The 15,213-nt window shown below is 53.9% G+C and overlaps 3 protein-coding genes across 3 annotated transcripts in view; 1 reads left to right on the top strand and 2 right to left on the bottom strand.

Annotated features, from left to right (window-relative positions):
• The window catches only part of LOC120601452 (uncharacterized), a 10,260-nt gene extending 8,948 nt beyond the window's left edge, over positions 1–1,312 (top strand). Inside the window, exon 6 of the transcript XR_005652443.1 lies at positions 40–1,312. The gene's annotated coding sequence lies outside the window, so the exon portion shown is untranslated. The remainder of the gene's footprint in view (positions 1–39) is intronic.
• Positions 563–979, bottom strand: CRYGN (crystallin gamma N). Its single transcript, XM_039861143.1, has one exon. The coding sequence runs from the start codon at positions 864–866 to the stop codon at positions 594–596; it is 273 nt and encodes a 90-aa protein (XP_039717077.1). The 5' UTR covers positions 867–979; the 3' UTR covers positions 563–593.
• Positions 1,313–10,159: 8,847 nt separating the features above from the next.
• Positions 10,160–15,213, bottom strand: part of RHEB (Ras homolog, mTORC1 binding) — a 37,550-nt gene continuing 32,496 nt past the window's right edge. The window contains exon 8 of the mRNA XM_039861142.1: positions 10,160–11,533. Coding sequence (XP_039717076.1) covers positions 11,441–11,533 — 93 coding nt within the window. The 3' untranslated portion in view covers positions 10,160–11,440. The remainder of the gene's footprint in view (positions 11,534–15,213) is intronic.

Genomic DNA, 15,213 nt, shown 5'->3' with positions numbered 1-15,213 from the left:
CAGCCATTCCCCCTCCCAGCCACCAGGAACTCAGAGCAGGTCGGTTAGGACTTGTGACTTGGGAGAATTCTAGGGAATGGGAAAACCCAGCCCCAAATCCTACTGTGGGGACAACTGGATATACACAGCCCTTTGCCGTGGGGAGTGACGCCCCTCATTTGCTCTCCCGCACACACTGGGCCACATCGTGTGATGGCAGCCACCTGCTGGCTCCTGCCCCCAGATTCCCACCGACTGGCCAGTGATGGAGCGTCCCCGTCAGCTTTTCCACAGTTGAACATCGAAGGGTCTTGAAAAATGGTAAAATATGACCTGCCTGGGTGGACACACCAGGCCCAAATCGACCATACTCGATAGCTAAGTGCTCCCCCATCTGGTCGCAAAATCAAACTTCTAGTATTTCCGACAGCATTTTAGGTGGAAAATTCAGCAAGATTTTGAGATCAGAAACTTAAAGAGCTTTTCCTGCAGCAAAGAGAGGCCCCGAAGGGCCCGGGTCTCGCCGAGAGGGTCTGTCCCCTCGCCGGCCACACACACGGGAGCGGCCGGGTCTGCACGAGGCCCCGCTCTGTCTTAAAGACCCCGTGGCCCTGTCAGATCTTAACGCCGGGAGGGCCGTGCTCCCTGATGCTTGTCCCACAACCCCCCAGCCCCCGCCGCTCCGGCAAGAGGCTCCCCCCAAGGGAGAGAGGCCCACTCACCATCCCCACGGGCCGACAGGAGCCCATGTGGTCGTTGTGCCCGTTCCAGCGGAAGAAGTCTGGGTAGTCGCCGTGCTCCAGGACGAACTGCTGGCCGCGGAAGTCGGGGTGGCCGAAGCAGACCCAGGAGCCGCTCTCCACGCGGATGGAGTTCACCCGGTTCATGAAGCCTCGGTCCTGAAAGTTCTCGCAGTCTCCGAAGACCTCCAGCTTCCGCCCGGTGAAGTGCTTGCCCTCGTACAGTGTGATCTGGGAAGGCCGGGACGGGGGGGTGCGGGGTCACGGGCTTCTCTCCACTCCGTTCCAGGGGCAGACGCCTGGGGCCCCGACACCCTCGACCGAGCCCCGACTCCCCGGGTCACTGAAGCCCAGACCGGCTGCACACAGTAGGTGCTCAAGTCCGTCTGCTGACGACGGGATGACCCGGCGCCCGGCCCTCCCCGCCCTGGGAGCTCGCTGGAGCAGACAGATTCCAGAAGAGACGTGGGCACAGGGGTCCCCCTTGTCCAGGGGCTCATCTGAAAACAGGCTCCTTCCAAACTCCCACTGCAGATTTGAAACTCGGTTTTGGTCTGTTGTTAAAACGTAACATCAAGGAAATGTTTTGAGAACACGTTTCTCCGCAGCCACCACCGTGACCCCGCACACAGTGGTCGGAGGGCTGGGTGCTGAGATCGGCCCCTCATCCAGAGGCTGAACCCCACGGCGCCCGGGCAGGGCCTGGCCTGTCGCAGGATTAATGGCTCAAAAGGGCTTTTTCAGTGCAACCTGGCCCTTTGCTTACTAGGCCACTCCTTTGGGTGACTGGTCAGAGCTGGAGTTTTACCAACCGGGCGGTCAGTTTGGACACAGTGTCCTATGGCCAGGTGGCACCGACAGGTTCTCCTTGTTCCTGAACTAAACAGCATGAAGCACATCAACCCCCCACCTCTTCCTGCCGAGGAGACTCAAGTTCCGGCCACTCAATGACTCCTTGGGTGTCAAGCATCCTGCTGACAGGAGGGCACCTGGGCCCCAGGAATTGTCCTAGGCGTCTGTGCTGTTACCGACGATGGCACAGCCCCCCGGAGTTAGGCGTGGCTGTGTGCTTTCGCCAGAGGGATGTGTGTGTGTGTGTGTGCGTGTGTGGTTGTGGAAGCTGTGAGCCAGGGCACCATTTCCCAGCTCCCCCTTCCCTCTACCGATATCAACGTGTCCCCTGGGGGTGCAGGGGAGGGGGTGCGGACCAGGGCTTGGGCCCTTGGGGTTGTTTGTTACTGAAGCGTAACCTAGCCCATGCAGACTGATACAGTAACCTTGAACGTAGACCCTGGAGACTAAAGTCTGTATCAGATTAGCTAGGACCGGAGCTAGAGGAGGAGCGATCCAAATTCACCACCTTCCCACACAAGTCAGGTCTGGTCAAGGGCCCTAAGATGTCCAGGGGGCACAGACTGGTCACCCGCAAGATTCGAAGTTCCCTCGAATCTCAACATTTTGCAGAGAACCAGCCTCCAGTGCCTTGAGGAAGGAGCGGCCTCCCCTAGACCCACCTCAGGCAGGGGAGCAGGGCCCAGGGCTGCAGGGCAAGCCCAGGCCCCTCAGACCTGGCCACCTCCCTGCTCCTGAGGGAGGGCGCGGGGTGGGGCCCCAGAGCCAGTGCTGGAGAAGTGGGGGGAAGGGACCTTCCCACCTCCCACGGCTGAGAGGCCGTCCTCTAGGGTCGGGCCCCCATTTCGTTAAGAAATTTAGCCAACTTTGCTCCCGATCGTCAGATGCAGAGGGCGCATCAAGCCATAGTGGCCCGGCCCGCCACTCCGGGTCCACGACCCCCCGGCCCGGCGTTGCCTGCAGGTCGCACTCACCTTCCCCGAGCGCTGCGCCATGGTGGCCGGCCCGACCCGCGCGCCGGCCCCCAGATATAGGCATGGTGGCGGGTTATTAAATAGCGCCTTCACAAAAAGATTGCCAAGGTCAGCGCTAAGAAGGGTCGGGCTTAAGCTCATGTAGGGGTCGCCTCAGCCGCGGAGACCTGCAGAGCCCATAAGGCGCCCGGAGCCCGAGCCCTCAAGTTGGTCTGTAGCTGCTGCCTCTGCTGCCGGCTACTGCGCCCCCTTGAGCCCCAGGGCTGCCCCTATGGCCTCCTCTCTGACCATTACAGTCACACTAACGCCCCTGTTGGATAGGAATAAGAGCGGGTAAGGGCAAAAGGCCTCCCCCGCTGCCCTTTGGGGGGGTCTCTTACTTGCTAGAGCCGCCTCTCCCCCCTCCCCCTCCTCCCCCAGCACGAAGCCGGCCCTGCCCTCGCCCTCCCTTTCCCACCTGGTTACTCTGAGGGCAAAGAAGACAGCCCTGGACCAGGCCCGGACCAGCCCCTGCGCAGCCCTGGCTCAGCAAACAGCCTCCCACCTTAAACTTCCTGCCCCAACAGTCCTGGAACCGCGACCCCCTCCGCCCTCCACCCGCAGCGACTCCCGCCAGGTGGGCCGCAGCTCCAGGTCCCTCCTGCTCCTGCTCCTCACCCCTCCCACCTCCCCAGGGGAACCCAGGGCGCACCCTTGATTCATGTTAGTGTGGCCTGCCCTGCCCGGAGCTGCCCTCCTGGTGGGCCACAGCGCTCTGCACCCAGACCGCCCCCCCCCGAGGTGACAAGGACGGGTTCACAGGGACATGCAGCCCCACGCCAGTGTGACACTTCCTCGGGGCACAGAAGTTCTCGGCACATAACAGAGGCGCAAAGACTGTTTGTGGAGTGAACAGTCAACATGGAGGCCACAAGATGAGATGTGTACACATAGAACAGTGGTTCTGGTGGCTGCTGCGGCCGAGGCCAGCTCTGAGATGAAGAGGGAGGGTGCCTGTGCACCAGGGCGACCCCAGGGGGTCCTGGCGGGTGGGGAGGAAGGCGGACTGTGGCGGGGAGCAGTCTGAGTCTGAGCTGCTCTCGTCAAAGAATATTCTTATCACCCTTTCACAGACAGAACACTTCAGGGCCAGGAAAAGGAGGTCGTGCAATTCTTTGGGCACAGAAGTGGCCTTGCCCCTGTTCTCGGAGGCTGTCCCAGTACCCTGGTACCTGTATGTCACCCTTGCACCCACGGACCTCCCAGGAGGCTTGGGCCCGCAGGCGTCCACACCAGCTGAACCACACATCCCCACGTGTGCCTTTGGACACAGGGCTTTCGGGGAAATATAATTAGAAACAAAATCTCCCAGCCCAGGAAGCCGGTCCTTAAAGGTAGAAGAGAAAGCAAACCGTTGTGTCACTCACTGAAGAAGCTTTGAACCGGATGGCGGCGTGCATCACGGGCAGACTGCAAGGAGGTGGCAAAGATGACGGAATGGCAGCCGCCTACCTAGGCGGACGTGACACGTCACATCCATGTTCTCGAGATTACAGAGCTGCCTTTCTTGCTGGGAGACGGGCTGCGCAACTCGGAGTAAAGGGGACAGCTAAAGCGAAGTCCCTCTCCTCCCAGGACGGTGGGAAGAGGGCCGTTAATCGTCCTTGCTGGTTAGAAGAGATGGCTCCCAGCTCCCAGAGGAAACGGTCCCCCGTTGCTGGACTGGCAACAGGCTTATCGAGCCATGAAAAAGATTTACATACAGTAATGTGAAAAGGACCGAGGGAGAAATTCTGGGAGAAGGACGCCTCTTCCCTTATTTTCAACTGGAAAATTAAGCTTCTTACATTTTATTTCTAAACATGGACTTTATTTTCCAGAGCGGTTTCAGGTTCAGAGCGAAATGGGACTACAAGGACAGAAAGCTCCCGTCACTGGAAAACGTCACTCGCTGTGTATGAAAACCGAGCAAAGAATAGCACGTGTTTACGGGAGAAGTTGTGGGCCGGCCCCTCGTGTGCCTGGAAGGACAAGTCTCCCCGGGCTCCGGGCACTGAAGACCTGCCTGCCCTCTCTCTCGTCCTCACGAATGGCTTCGAGAGTGAAACCCCCACACTGCACAACCCCGCTGTGTGAGTTTCCTGTCACCGCCGTGACAGAGCGCCCCAATGTGGGGGTCTAAAACAACAGGCCTTTATTGTCTCACAGCTGTGGGGGTCGGGGTCTGGAACCCGGCTGCTGGCAGGCTTGGTTCCGCGCCTCTCCCGGCCTCTGGGGTGGGTCGGTCCGTGGCGGTCCTTGGCGTGAAGTGGCATCACGCCCATGTCTGCCTCCGTCACATGGCCTTCTCCTCGTGTGTAGCTGTCTCTCCGGGCCCAAATTTCCTCTTCTTATAAGGACACGAGTCACTGGGTCAGAGCTCATCTGACTCTGGTATGACCTCAACTCGACTTGATGACATCTATAAAGACCTTGTTTCCAAATAAGGCCACATCCCATGTAGCTTTTTTAAGGTTCAACCTGAAAAGCCTGTGGGTCCCAGGCCAGCAGGCCGGTCGGTCACCCTCCTACACTCTGAAGTCCTGCAGTCACAGAACCCCTGCCGAACGTCCCTTATTCTTAGGCATCACTGCCTGAGCCCGTGTTTTTCAAAGTGGTCCCGGAACCAGCAGCAGCCGCCACCCTTCTCAGAAGTGTGGGTTTTCCCAGAATCAGGAGACTAAGGGTGAGGCTCGTGTCTTTCACCGAGCCCTCTGGAGACTCTGAGGCGTGAGGTTTGAGAACTACCCCGGGCATCACCAGAGAGTCAGTGGCTGACATAGCACTGTCCCCGTCATCGCACAATGCCTCCGGTTACGGGCACCGAGGAGGCGACTCTCGGAGTGATTCCTGTCGTAGGATAATAAGCTCCACAGACGGCCCTGAGAAGTGTACCCTTTCCAGCTGCTCCAGCTGTCAGCACCAGGCCAGCCCTCTGCCTAAGCCTTTTAGGGTAAAGTTCAGGACGCAGGCATCCACCACACAGCCATGCCGCATATCAAAGCCAGAGGTCACCGTGTTTACTTACGTGGATTCTTGCCTAATGTGATAATGAGGGACGGTGGACGGGGCAGGAGGAAGGAATAAAATGATAAAGCAAACCCCTAGGAAGTGGCCGGCTGGTGCAGGAGGCTCCCTCTGGGACCAGCAGGCCGGCGGGTTGTTTTATTTTGGCCAGTAATAAACCTCTGGGTGCAGCTCCGCTCGGCCTTTCTTGGGCAGCGGGGAAAACTGGGTGAAATGTCTTGATTGCTGAGGCCATAATGTTTCCAGAATCCTATGCTATTTCTTGAGAAACTTCATGCCTTAAAAACAGAAGCCGAGGCCACTTCCTGGGTTATGATAGAAAGTGGGAGCTGGAGGGATGGTCGGAGTCCGATGAAGCCCTCAGAGGAAGGACTGACGTCCCCGTTTGGAATCCGAGGGGACGAGCTGTCTGGCCCTGGCCCAGGGCATACTCCACTGCTCTGCAACTGGGCTCGACCTAGCGGGTGGGGGGGCTGAAGGTCACGGGTCCGACCGTGACCTTCAGTGCGTCTGACGTGGGAGCCGTGGCAGCCTTACATTCCTCCGTTATCGCGGCAGGTCGACCACTGTGTTTTTGATACATTGGGCCAGACTGAAATGAAATATTGTTTTCGGATTCGGTAAACTTGCTTGGAGAGGTAATCCGTGATTCTTCACCTTGCCTCTTTGGACATGTAGCCCAGGAATGCCAGCCGCTGCTGGAGACACGGCTGTGAGGGCTTGGGAGCCCCAGACCCAAGACGCACGTCCGCTGCAGAGCTGGGTCCACAGCTGCCGTGGTCTGAGTTTCAGTCCGATGCTGCATTTATCCGGGTCCCCTGCGGGTGTCAGGCTCATGGGTCCTGTTCACACGTGGTGCGGTGCAAACAGCAGACTGAGAGCTGGGAGGGCCCTCTGCGCCCCACGTCCCTCCTCCGAAAACAGGGCCGCCGAGCTCGCTCACAGCTTCTCTCCGGTTCGACCTGCAAAACAGACTTCCCCTGGCCATGCGAGGAAAGGTGGGAAGGATGGCTAGCACAAAAGTTTTGCTCAATGTGCACGTTTTTAGCTTAACGTAAAACTTTTCCCCTCTTGGGGGAGGTGAAGGAGATAGGTAGGGTGGTTCTGGAATTTTCTGAGGAATGCTTTGGAAGGCGTGCTGGTTTCCTGCTGGTACGGCCTTGGTGGCAGCCTCTGCTAATGTGCACAACATTCTTGGTCAGCTGGAGTAACCATGGCAGCCAAAGGCCTTCTGCAGGCGCGCGCTCCTCCCGCGACACCGCGGGCCTCCTGACGAGGTGGGGGAGCAGGGAGCAAGGCGGCGGCCGGCGCACGGGCCCCAGCCCATGGGAGCCGGACGTTTTCATGGGATCCAGACCTCTCTAAGAATTGTTAAACCCGTCCCCATTTAGACGGTGACCTAGGCGGCAGTGGCACATGCTGGGTCCTGATAACGAGCCCGACGCAGCCTGCTCAGACCAGGGCGGGAGGCGCCCAGCACGCTTCCTGTTCTGAGCCTACGAAGTAAAAGACAGTCCCCGTGCACTGCGCGAACGGTGAGAATTTCAACCATGTCGCAACAGACGCGGGCCAAGTTCAAGGGAACCTGTCCAGCATGTGGCCCCCTAGAAAGGCTCGACTGCTCGTCCATTCAACAGACGAGGAGGCCCTGGAGTGACTGTTGAGAACAGTGTAGTAAGGACCTCCGAGAGCCCATTGAGAACACTGGCAAAAACTGTCCAAAAAAGTCAGCATTTTCAAAACGCTGGAAATTCAGGCTTGCTGCCGTCCGGGAGTGCGTAAGAAAACTGGCTGCTTCTCAGCAGGGAGCTTGGTGGCATTTACACTTGACCTGTTGCCAGACCCCTGCTGGCAGCTCCTGAAAGGGTCAGGATGGGGTTGGAGCGCTTTCAAAGCCCCACGCTCAGAGGACAGGCATAATTTGCTGTCTAACTCTCTGGAAAACCCCACCTGCGGGGCCTGTCTCTGACCTGTCTTTTCTTTGGAGGCGTGTCTCAAAAACAATCGGTAATTTACTTGACATTGGGGCGACGAGCTAAGATAACAAAAAAGCTTTTATTATTATTTTTTTAAGCAAGAAAGAAACTGGACAATGAGGTGCCCAAGGCAGGCCCTGAAAGGCAACGAGCTCCTGGGAACTCGGAGGGGTGTGAGTTAGGGCTGGGTGGGTCGGGTGGAAAGTGCTGTCGGATCCTCCCCCTGAGAGACTGTCCTTGAAAAACTTGAAAAATGAAGGGGAAATGAAGTCGTTCTCAGATAAATAAAACCGTCACTGGACGACCTGTCCCACAGAAAATACTGAAAGAGGTCCTTCAGGACGAATCAAAGGACACTGGACAGTAACTCACATCTACATGAAGGACAGAGCAGCAGCAAAGACAACTACATAGGTAATTATAGAAGAGGATAAATGTGCTTTTTTGATTGTAACTTTTTTCTCCTATTTGATAGAAAAGGAGAGGCATAAAGCAGTAACAGATCTGTTGATGGGTACGCGGCACATACAAACAGAAATGAGGGGGAGGGCATGGAGCTATCAGGAGCCCGATTTTTGTATACCATCAAAATTGGTGTTAATCCGGACGAGGTCGGTCCTTGTAATTCCCAGGGCAACTTCTAAAGAAAGAACTAAAATGTACACAATAAAAGACCCAACAAGGAAATGAAAATGGTACCCTGGAAGATCTCTACTTAGAGGTCCTGTGCTACGAGCTGGGGCATCAAGTGTCTGAGACAGTTTGGCAGGTCACTATCTCGTCCAGTAACACGCAATACACACAACGCAAGGACCCAGACTGATAAATGACACGTGCTGCAGTGTGTGATAGAACACGGGGCTCTGACAGATGCACGGAGGGGCGCCCCAGTGCAGACCTGGAGGGCGAGAAGCCTGGGGAAGGCAGCAGACATCTCCAGCGAGAGGAGCTTTTTGGTTCTGGGAACTAAGGCCAGGGTGACTAGAGCACAGCCTCAGTGACAGATGGGGTTGACAGTTAAGCAGCAGCTTGATCAGGCTAGGCCTTGAGGGCAGAAGTTTGGATTTCGGCACAAATATTAAAGAATTTTAAGAGAGGGAGTAACGTAAAACAATCTATGTTTTAAACGTCAAGTGTTTTGGGGGGGCTGCTATTAGAGTAGACCAGTGTACAGTGCAGACGGAGAGCAGACAAGATGCCAGGTAGGTTTTGGAAGGCAGGACCTTAGGATGTTGATGGAGAGGAGGGGTATGAGGAGAGGTAGGGGATGGCCCCAAATCGCTCTCTAGTACCTAGTGGATAATGGTGTCAGTGTCATCTCCTGAAAAGGGTCTGTGGGAGGCCCTGGTTTTCGAGTAGTCAATTTTGAACATCCTAAATCTGAGATGCCTGAGACATTAAGACAAGTTCGGAGCCCACAGAGGTCAGGGTGAGAGAGAAATTTGGTCTTCAGGTAACACGGTAGTGAAAGCTACGCGATTAGGTGAAATTGAGGATGGAGGTGTGGACAGGAAAAGGGTCCGTTCAGAGGTTGACAGAGAAGGAAACAGTGAAGGAGACGAATGAAGCAAGTGAGCTGGCAGGAAACCAGGGGACTGTGGTGTCATGGCAACAGATTTCCAGACAGGTAGTCAACTGTGTGCGATGCCGCCGAAGGACACCACCTATTGGATTTGGTGACAAAGAGGCAATGAACAATCCAGGCAAGGGCGCCATCAGTGACAAGGTGGGGAGACATGGACTAGAGGGGGTTGAGTGGATGGATAGATTACTTTGAGCAAAATTCTATCACGTTAATCTTAATTTGTAATGTGATGGCATAATCTGTATATATTATAAGCTGCAGAGTAATGTTGTATAGTTCTGTATTCACACTTACTGTACTTGATCAAATCTTAAGGCTGCATTTATATACCAAGAAAAACATTACCTTTCTTGACAGTGCTTTATCGCTGATTTTGACTTGTTTTGATTTCAGAAATGTTAAAAATATGTCTTAGCAGTGATGAACTAACTACACCATTAAATAACAAGACATTTAAATCAAACTTGGCAGGTACAAGAATTTCTTCAGGTCCTACCGACCACTTCCCATCACCACCTGTGCGTAATGAGTTCCTGGTCACGGAAAGTCCCAAGCCACACCAGCACACTCGTAACAAGCATAATCCATCGCATGAGTGATGGGATCACCGTGCTGGGGAGCAGAACTGGACCCACCCTGCAGTGTCTCCAACGGTCAAGGTCAGACACCAGCTCTACCAGAGTGCAGACCTCGCTTGTGCTCATGGCACTTAGAAGCATGTGCAGCACACAGCGGGTGCTTAGAAAGTGTGGCTGGTGAACTGTGCCAGGCAAAGGACTACACGCCACCTCAGGAGACCCAGGCCAGGCCTCGAGGCCCATGCTGGGAGGGAACTTGTTTCCAGTACGGGCACGCTGCACAAAGTTTGCACTTAAGTGGAAATAACTTTTTGGATGAAAAAGGATGAGCCGAACCCGGATTTAATGTGGTCCCACCCATAACCTGGGTACCGATACATAATATTGGGCCTAAGAATAAACCTTGTTAATAAGTAATGATACTATACCGTCAAAATTTATTTTTCTTTATTTAAAAAGTGAGTATTTGGTGGAGGTCTTCTAAGGCTCAAATATTATCCTGGAATGACGAGACAAAAATACTTAAAAGATCCAAAATAACGGCATATCCTAAAAACATAATTTGTCACTAAACATCAGCTACAAAACAAAATTCTATTTTATTCGTAGAGTAACACTTCCTAAAATGTCAGAAACGGCCCTGTGAGGTTTTAACTGGGGGGAGGAGGAGGGAGCGTCATTTACAAACACCGCTTAACTTGAACTCTGACTTCCGGTTGCGGTGCAGCCTGGCGGCCGGTTAAACCCTCCCTCCTCCTTCGGAGCTGCTCCCACCGGGTGGGGGGGGAGGTGTGGTTAGGGTCTGAAGTGGGGTCACAACAGGTACAGGACATTCTTTAAACTACTGGAGCTCTAGGGATGGCGACAGGCTAATCCTTTTTCTAAATCAGATCCTGTCTGCCGTGGACACTGAGCTAAGTGCAGGGAGGGACAATAAGTGTCTCTTAACGCGTCCTCTTCCAGTAGCCGAAGAGGCAAGCCAGGTGACAAGGTGGCTCTGCAGAGTGACCACTGCAGCCCCACCTGCACGAAGCGCTCCAGCCAAGACGGGGCCTTTGAGGACGGAGGGGAGGGCGGCCATTCTCGGGACTGACTCCCTCAGATGCCCCAAGCCACTGAGTTTTGGTGGACAGAGATCCACCCCAATTCTGACCCTCTACCCTGACTGTCATTGCTGCCTGGTGGGCCCTGGCAACGGCCTGGTGGCCCTGTGGTCAGCAGGCCCCGAGGGCTCCACTCGCCTCGGCAGGACAAGGTTCTAGCCTTTAAAAGCCACACTGAGTAGCAGGGATTAAGGTTTGCAGCTATTTTATTTACAAGTATACATTTAACACAATGAAATAAACACTGATATATGGAAGCTAGTTATAGTAGTGTAACAATATGCATCATTTGGATGATTACATTATTTTAAACAACAAACTACACTGAAAAAATTAATGCCGATAAAATTCTTGGTCATAATATTATTAAGAAATACAATATATAAATTGAAAATATGATTGCTTAAAATTTGAAAGTGGAAGTAAACTCATGTGGACAGAGTCAGAGTTTAACATAATCTGAAAGGAGGGGGCGCAGGAAACAGCTCTGACCCAAATGAAATCTTTCAGGTTAACAGAAGAAAAACGAAGCAGAGTTTGTCTTCGAGGATAACGGGCGGTCTGTCCCCAGGCAGGACAGGCCTGCGTCCTCAGGTCCCGCAGCGGAATTACATCACTGAGCAGGAAGACTTTCCTTGTGAAGCGGCCCCATCAATTTTTTCTGCCTCCAAAATTATCCTTCTAAAAACATCAACAGCGGTCTGGAAAAGAAAGAGAAAACCAACGACTGTCAGTTGCAAAGTGGAGCCTGAGAGATGCTTTCACCGCTGGCTGGACAGAGAAGGCCGGCCGCCCGCCTGCAGGTGGAGGCGAAGAGGCGGCTCCAGAAGTGCAAGAGCCTCGGCCTTCCCTCTCCCCGCCCCACGATTCCTGTCACGTGTGCCTCTGACCCCGTCCTCATCAGTCCCCACAGGAAGCCCAGGAGCCGGCGCAGGCCCATCCGCCACCCGCTGTTGCCTCAGTCCAGCCCCCCCAGCACTCTGCTGGGGCCTCCGGGCTCTCACGGCCCAGTAGCAGCCAAACGCCCTGTCACCTGCCAGCTGACCTCTCCCTTAGGACAATGCTGGCCTGAGCCCTTCCTGCGTGCGCCCCTCACTCCTCACACCCCTCCTTCGGACCCCTCTTCCTCCCATCTCCTCAACACTCAGCGCTGACTCTTAGGACTTGAGAGGATCTGTGTCACCTCCGAGTCCTGATTCTTAGCTGCGGAGAGACTCTGAGCCACTCCCGCTTCCTCCTGGAGCAGCGCCCCTCCCAGCGCCCCCAGCCTCGCAGACCAGCCCCCAGCCTCACACATCTCGGCCAGGAAACCCTCCCTCAGGCTGAACCAGGGTCAGAACCGTAGGTCCCTGTAAAACCAAAAGAACGCCCCTGTTCTCAGGAGGCTCGGGCGGCAGTCCGGGATCGTGCCATCACCCACAAACACTCCAGTGTCAAGGACCCCGCCTTCCTTCTCATGCTCTGATGTCCCCAACTCGACAATCCTCAACCCCACAGGGACCTGCCTCTTCCCAGCCCCCGGGTCTGGCAGCCGCACAGCCGACACAGTCTGCCTGGCCTGCGGGGGTCTCGCCTCACCTCCGGGACCCTCGGTGCTGCCCAGCTACCTTCCCCTCATCCGCTCAGTCCCCCAGATGATGTCATGCCTTCTCCTTTCGCCTAGAATTTCTAAAGCCTCCCTACCATTCTCAGTAGCTGATAACCATGGTTTACATTTCACTGGGGAAACAGAAGCGACATTCATAGGACGACTCTACACACCCTGTTCTCCAAACCGCCAGGCCCTTGAACCTGGCTGGCCTCACCGTCCTGGTTCCTTCTCTCTGGCTGCCACAAAGGAGGGCTCCTGAGGCCCCGGCCCCGATGCTTCTCGCGAGCGAGGTCACTGGCTTCGGCAACTCTCTCCTTCCAGCTCCCCACATGACCAATCCCCGCCTTTTCTCGTGGTTATATAGACAACTTATTTATTTCATCGTAAAAAGAAATCGCGGAAAAATGTTTGGAATGACACATGCCAAACTCTATCGAGAAAACTGTGTGCCTGGAGCCTGGCTCTCTAGAGAAATCCCAGAACTCTCCTTAATTATCTGTGTGATCTGACTGTCGAGGCACATTCTCCTTCATCCGACGGCTGAAGGCCCCACGGGAAAGGCGCCCGCACCGCCAACGCCCCGCCGTCCAGCAGCGGTCACAGTGAGGTGTTCTCACAGACCTGGTCGTTTTCACCACCGTGCACTGTGTCAGCGAAACGAACTCCGCTTATGACGGTTTATTTTAAAATACTGGATTTTTGGTAAGTAATACAAGTTACTAACAGACTATACTTGAAAATTTATCAATAAAAAATTTGAGCAGTTCATACAATTGGTCTGATCGTGCGCGTGTGCGTGTGCGTGTGTGGTGTCTACTATACGAATTCTCTCTCTTTACTAAACGCACGGATGGTGGGGAGCACTCCCGGGTATGTGGGTTAGAATCACTTTGACCTCTTACATCATGGACGAAACGACTTGGTGTCTCCCCATCAGGGCTCGGGGCCCCTGAAGATCCTTAGCATATTCAAGGAGGATGTGAGCAGGAACGTAACAAGGGACTCGACAGGCAGTGGGGCTGAGAACTATCCAGACTTGCCTTTAAGGGATCTGGCCAGGACTGCTGCATCCCTGCTGTATTCACCGCGCTTGGGTACAAGAACCTTTTCATCTTCAAGGGTTCCTTTCTCATCTGATAAGGTACGTGCTGATCGGATGATTGTGCCGGGGCAGACCCAGCCCAGGAGAACATCTGATCTCTGCCCTTATCTGGCTTAAGCTTTCAGCATAATTCACCTTTTATCTGGTTTTTCAAAAAGCAGGATACTACTCCCTTCTTAAGGAAAGGAAAAGATTAAAGCGCAAACCTATCTAGAACCATGTTAAAAACCTTCAGCTACAGTAAAGCACAACATAAACCAGAGAAAAGCCTGCGCCCCAAGACCGAAGAGTGGCTGAATGACACATCTTAGGCAAAGCATTCCAGGTTACTCTCAAAAAGGTACATTAAACTGAGACGATACACCCATGAAGCAATCCCTCTTAGTACACTGGAGGTAGGTCTATACGTTATCCACACCTTTCAGGCTGCTGGGAAGAGGAACGGCTGCCAGACACACAGACACACTGCTCACGGGTTACCCAAACCTGTCAGAACAGCGAAACCCTGCTGCGGACGCCTGTTTTATTATAATGGCAAAGAGAATTGTTTTAGGACCCTCAGGTTTTCACCTCTGAGAAACAGCAAAGTCAGCAAACAGAACCAAAGATAGCGTGGGGCCAATCAACTGTATCCTCCATCTCGGCCACCCAGCCCACTACCTGGATTCGACATGTTAACATCTTCACTTACGTTCGCTTGTTCTTTCTGTCCACCCACAAACCGTTTGAAAGCAAGGTGCAGACACTGTGAAACCTGGCTCCTGGATACTTTGGTTTGAATTTCCTAAGAATGAGGATATTATATTCTCTTCATGAGCCCAACACCATCACTGCACCTAAGAAAATTAGCACCATTTCCCCAATAATACAGGACGTGTTCCAATCTCCCCAGCTGACCGAAAATGTCTATGACACCAGGGATTTCAGAACCAGATTCCGATCAGGTTCACACAGACTCTTTAATCCAGAACAGTCTCCACTTCTCCCCAAGGAGACTTTGGTCTCTATTACACGTGGGGCACGCACACAGCCCCCTCTTCCCATCCGTCAGAAAGGATGGCGTGAAAGAGAGAGGGTTAAATGTGAGACAGATTGAAATTCAGTCCAAGTTCCCACACCATATATGTGATCTTATGAGAGTCATTTCCCTCTCTGGACCTTAAACTCGTCACTTCTAAAATGAGAGGGTTCAACGAGACGATCTTGAGAAGAGATTAGGCACCCCATAAATGTTTGACTTAATTCGGTTAAAAAACACAGGTATCTCTTACTATCTCAACTCCTGTTACCTGACTGTATTCAGGAACTGAACAGATTCATGTCACTCCTACCTGGAACTCAGGAACCAGGCACAGAGATTTAATATCGCTTGCTATCTGAACACAGGGACACACAGATCTGACTCCCAAGCAATACCTTGGTTGACTGAGCAACCACCAGATACAAACATGCTGTGCTGGGCGTTCCGGGGAATCCGAAGGTCAAGGGTACTGTGCTGGGTCTCAGAATGAATTCAAGGGGATGAGAGCGAAGAAACTACTATTACATTTCGCTGGATGAAATCGAGCAGGGGTCAGTGAGGTGACATTTAAGTAGAACCTTGAAGGGTAGGCGTCTCGGTAACGGAGAGATGTGGCAGAGCTAGGAAACGAGAGTGCCGGGCTGACCACGTGCTAGCTGTCCCCACC

Source organism: Pteropus medius, unplaced genomic scaffold (assembly GCF_902729225.1).
Source record: "Pteropus medius unplaced genomic scaffold, Ma_sr-lr_union100, whole genome shotgun sequence".
Taxonomy (NCBI): domain Eukaryota; kingdom Metazoa; phylum Chordata; class Mammalia; order Chiroptera; family Pteropodidae; genus Pteropus; species Pteropus medius.
This window is presented reverse-complemented; position numbering and strand designations above follow the sequence as displayed.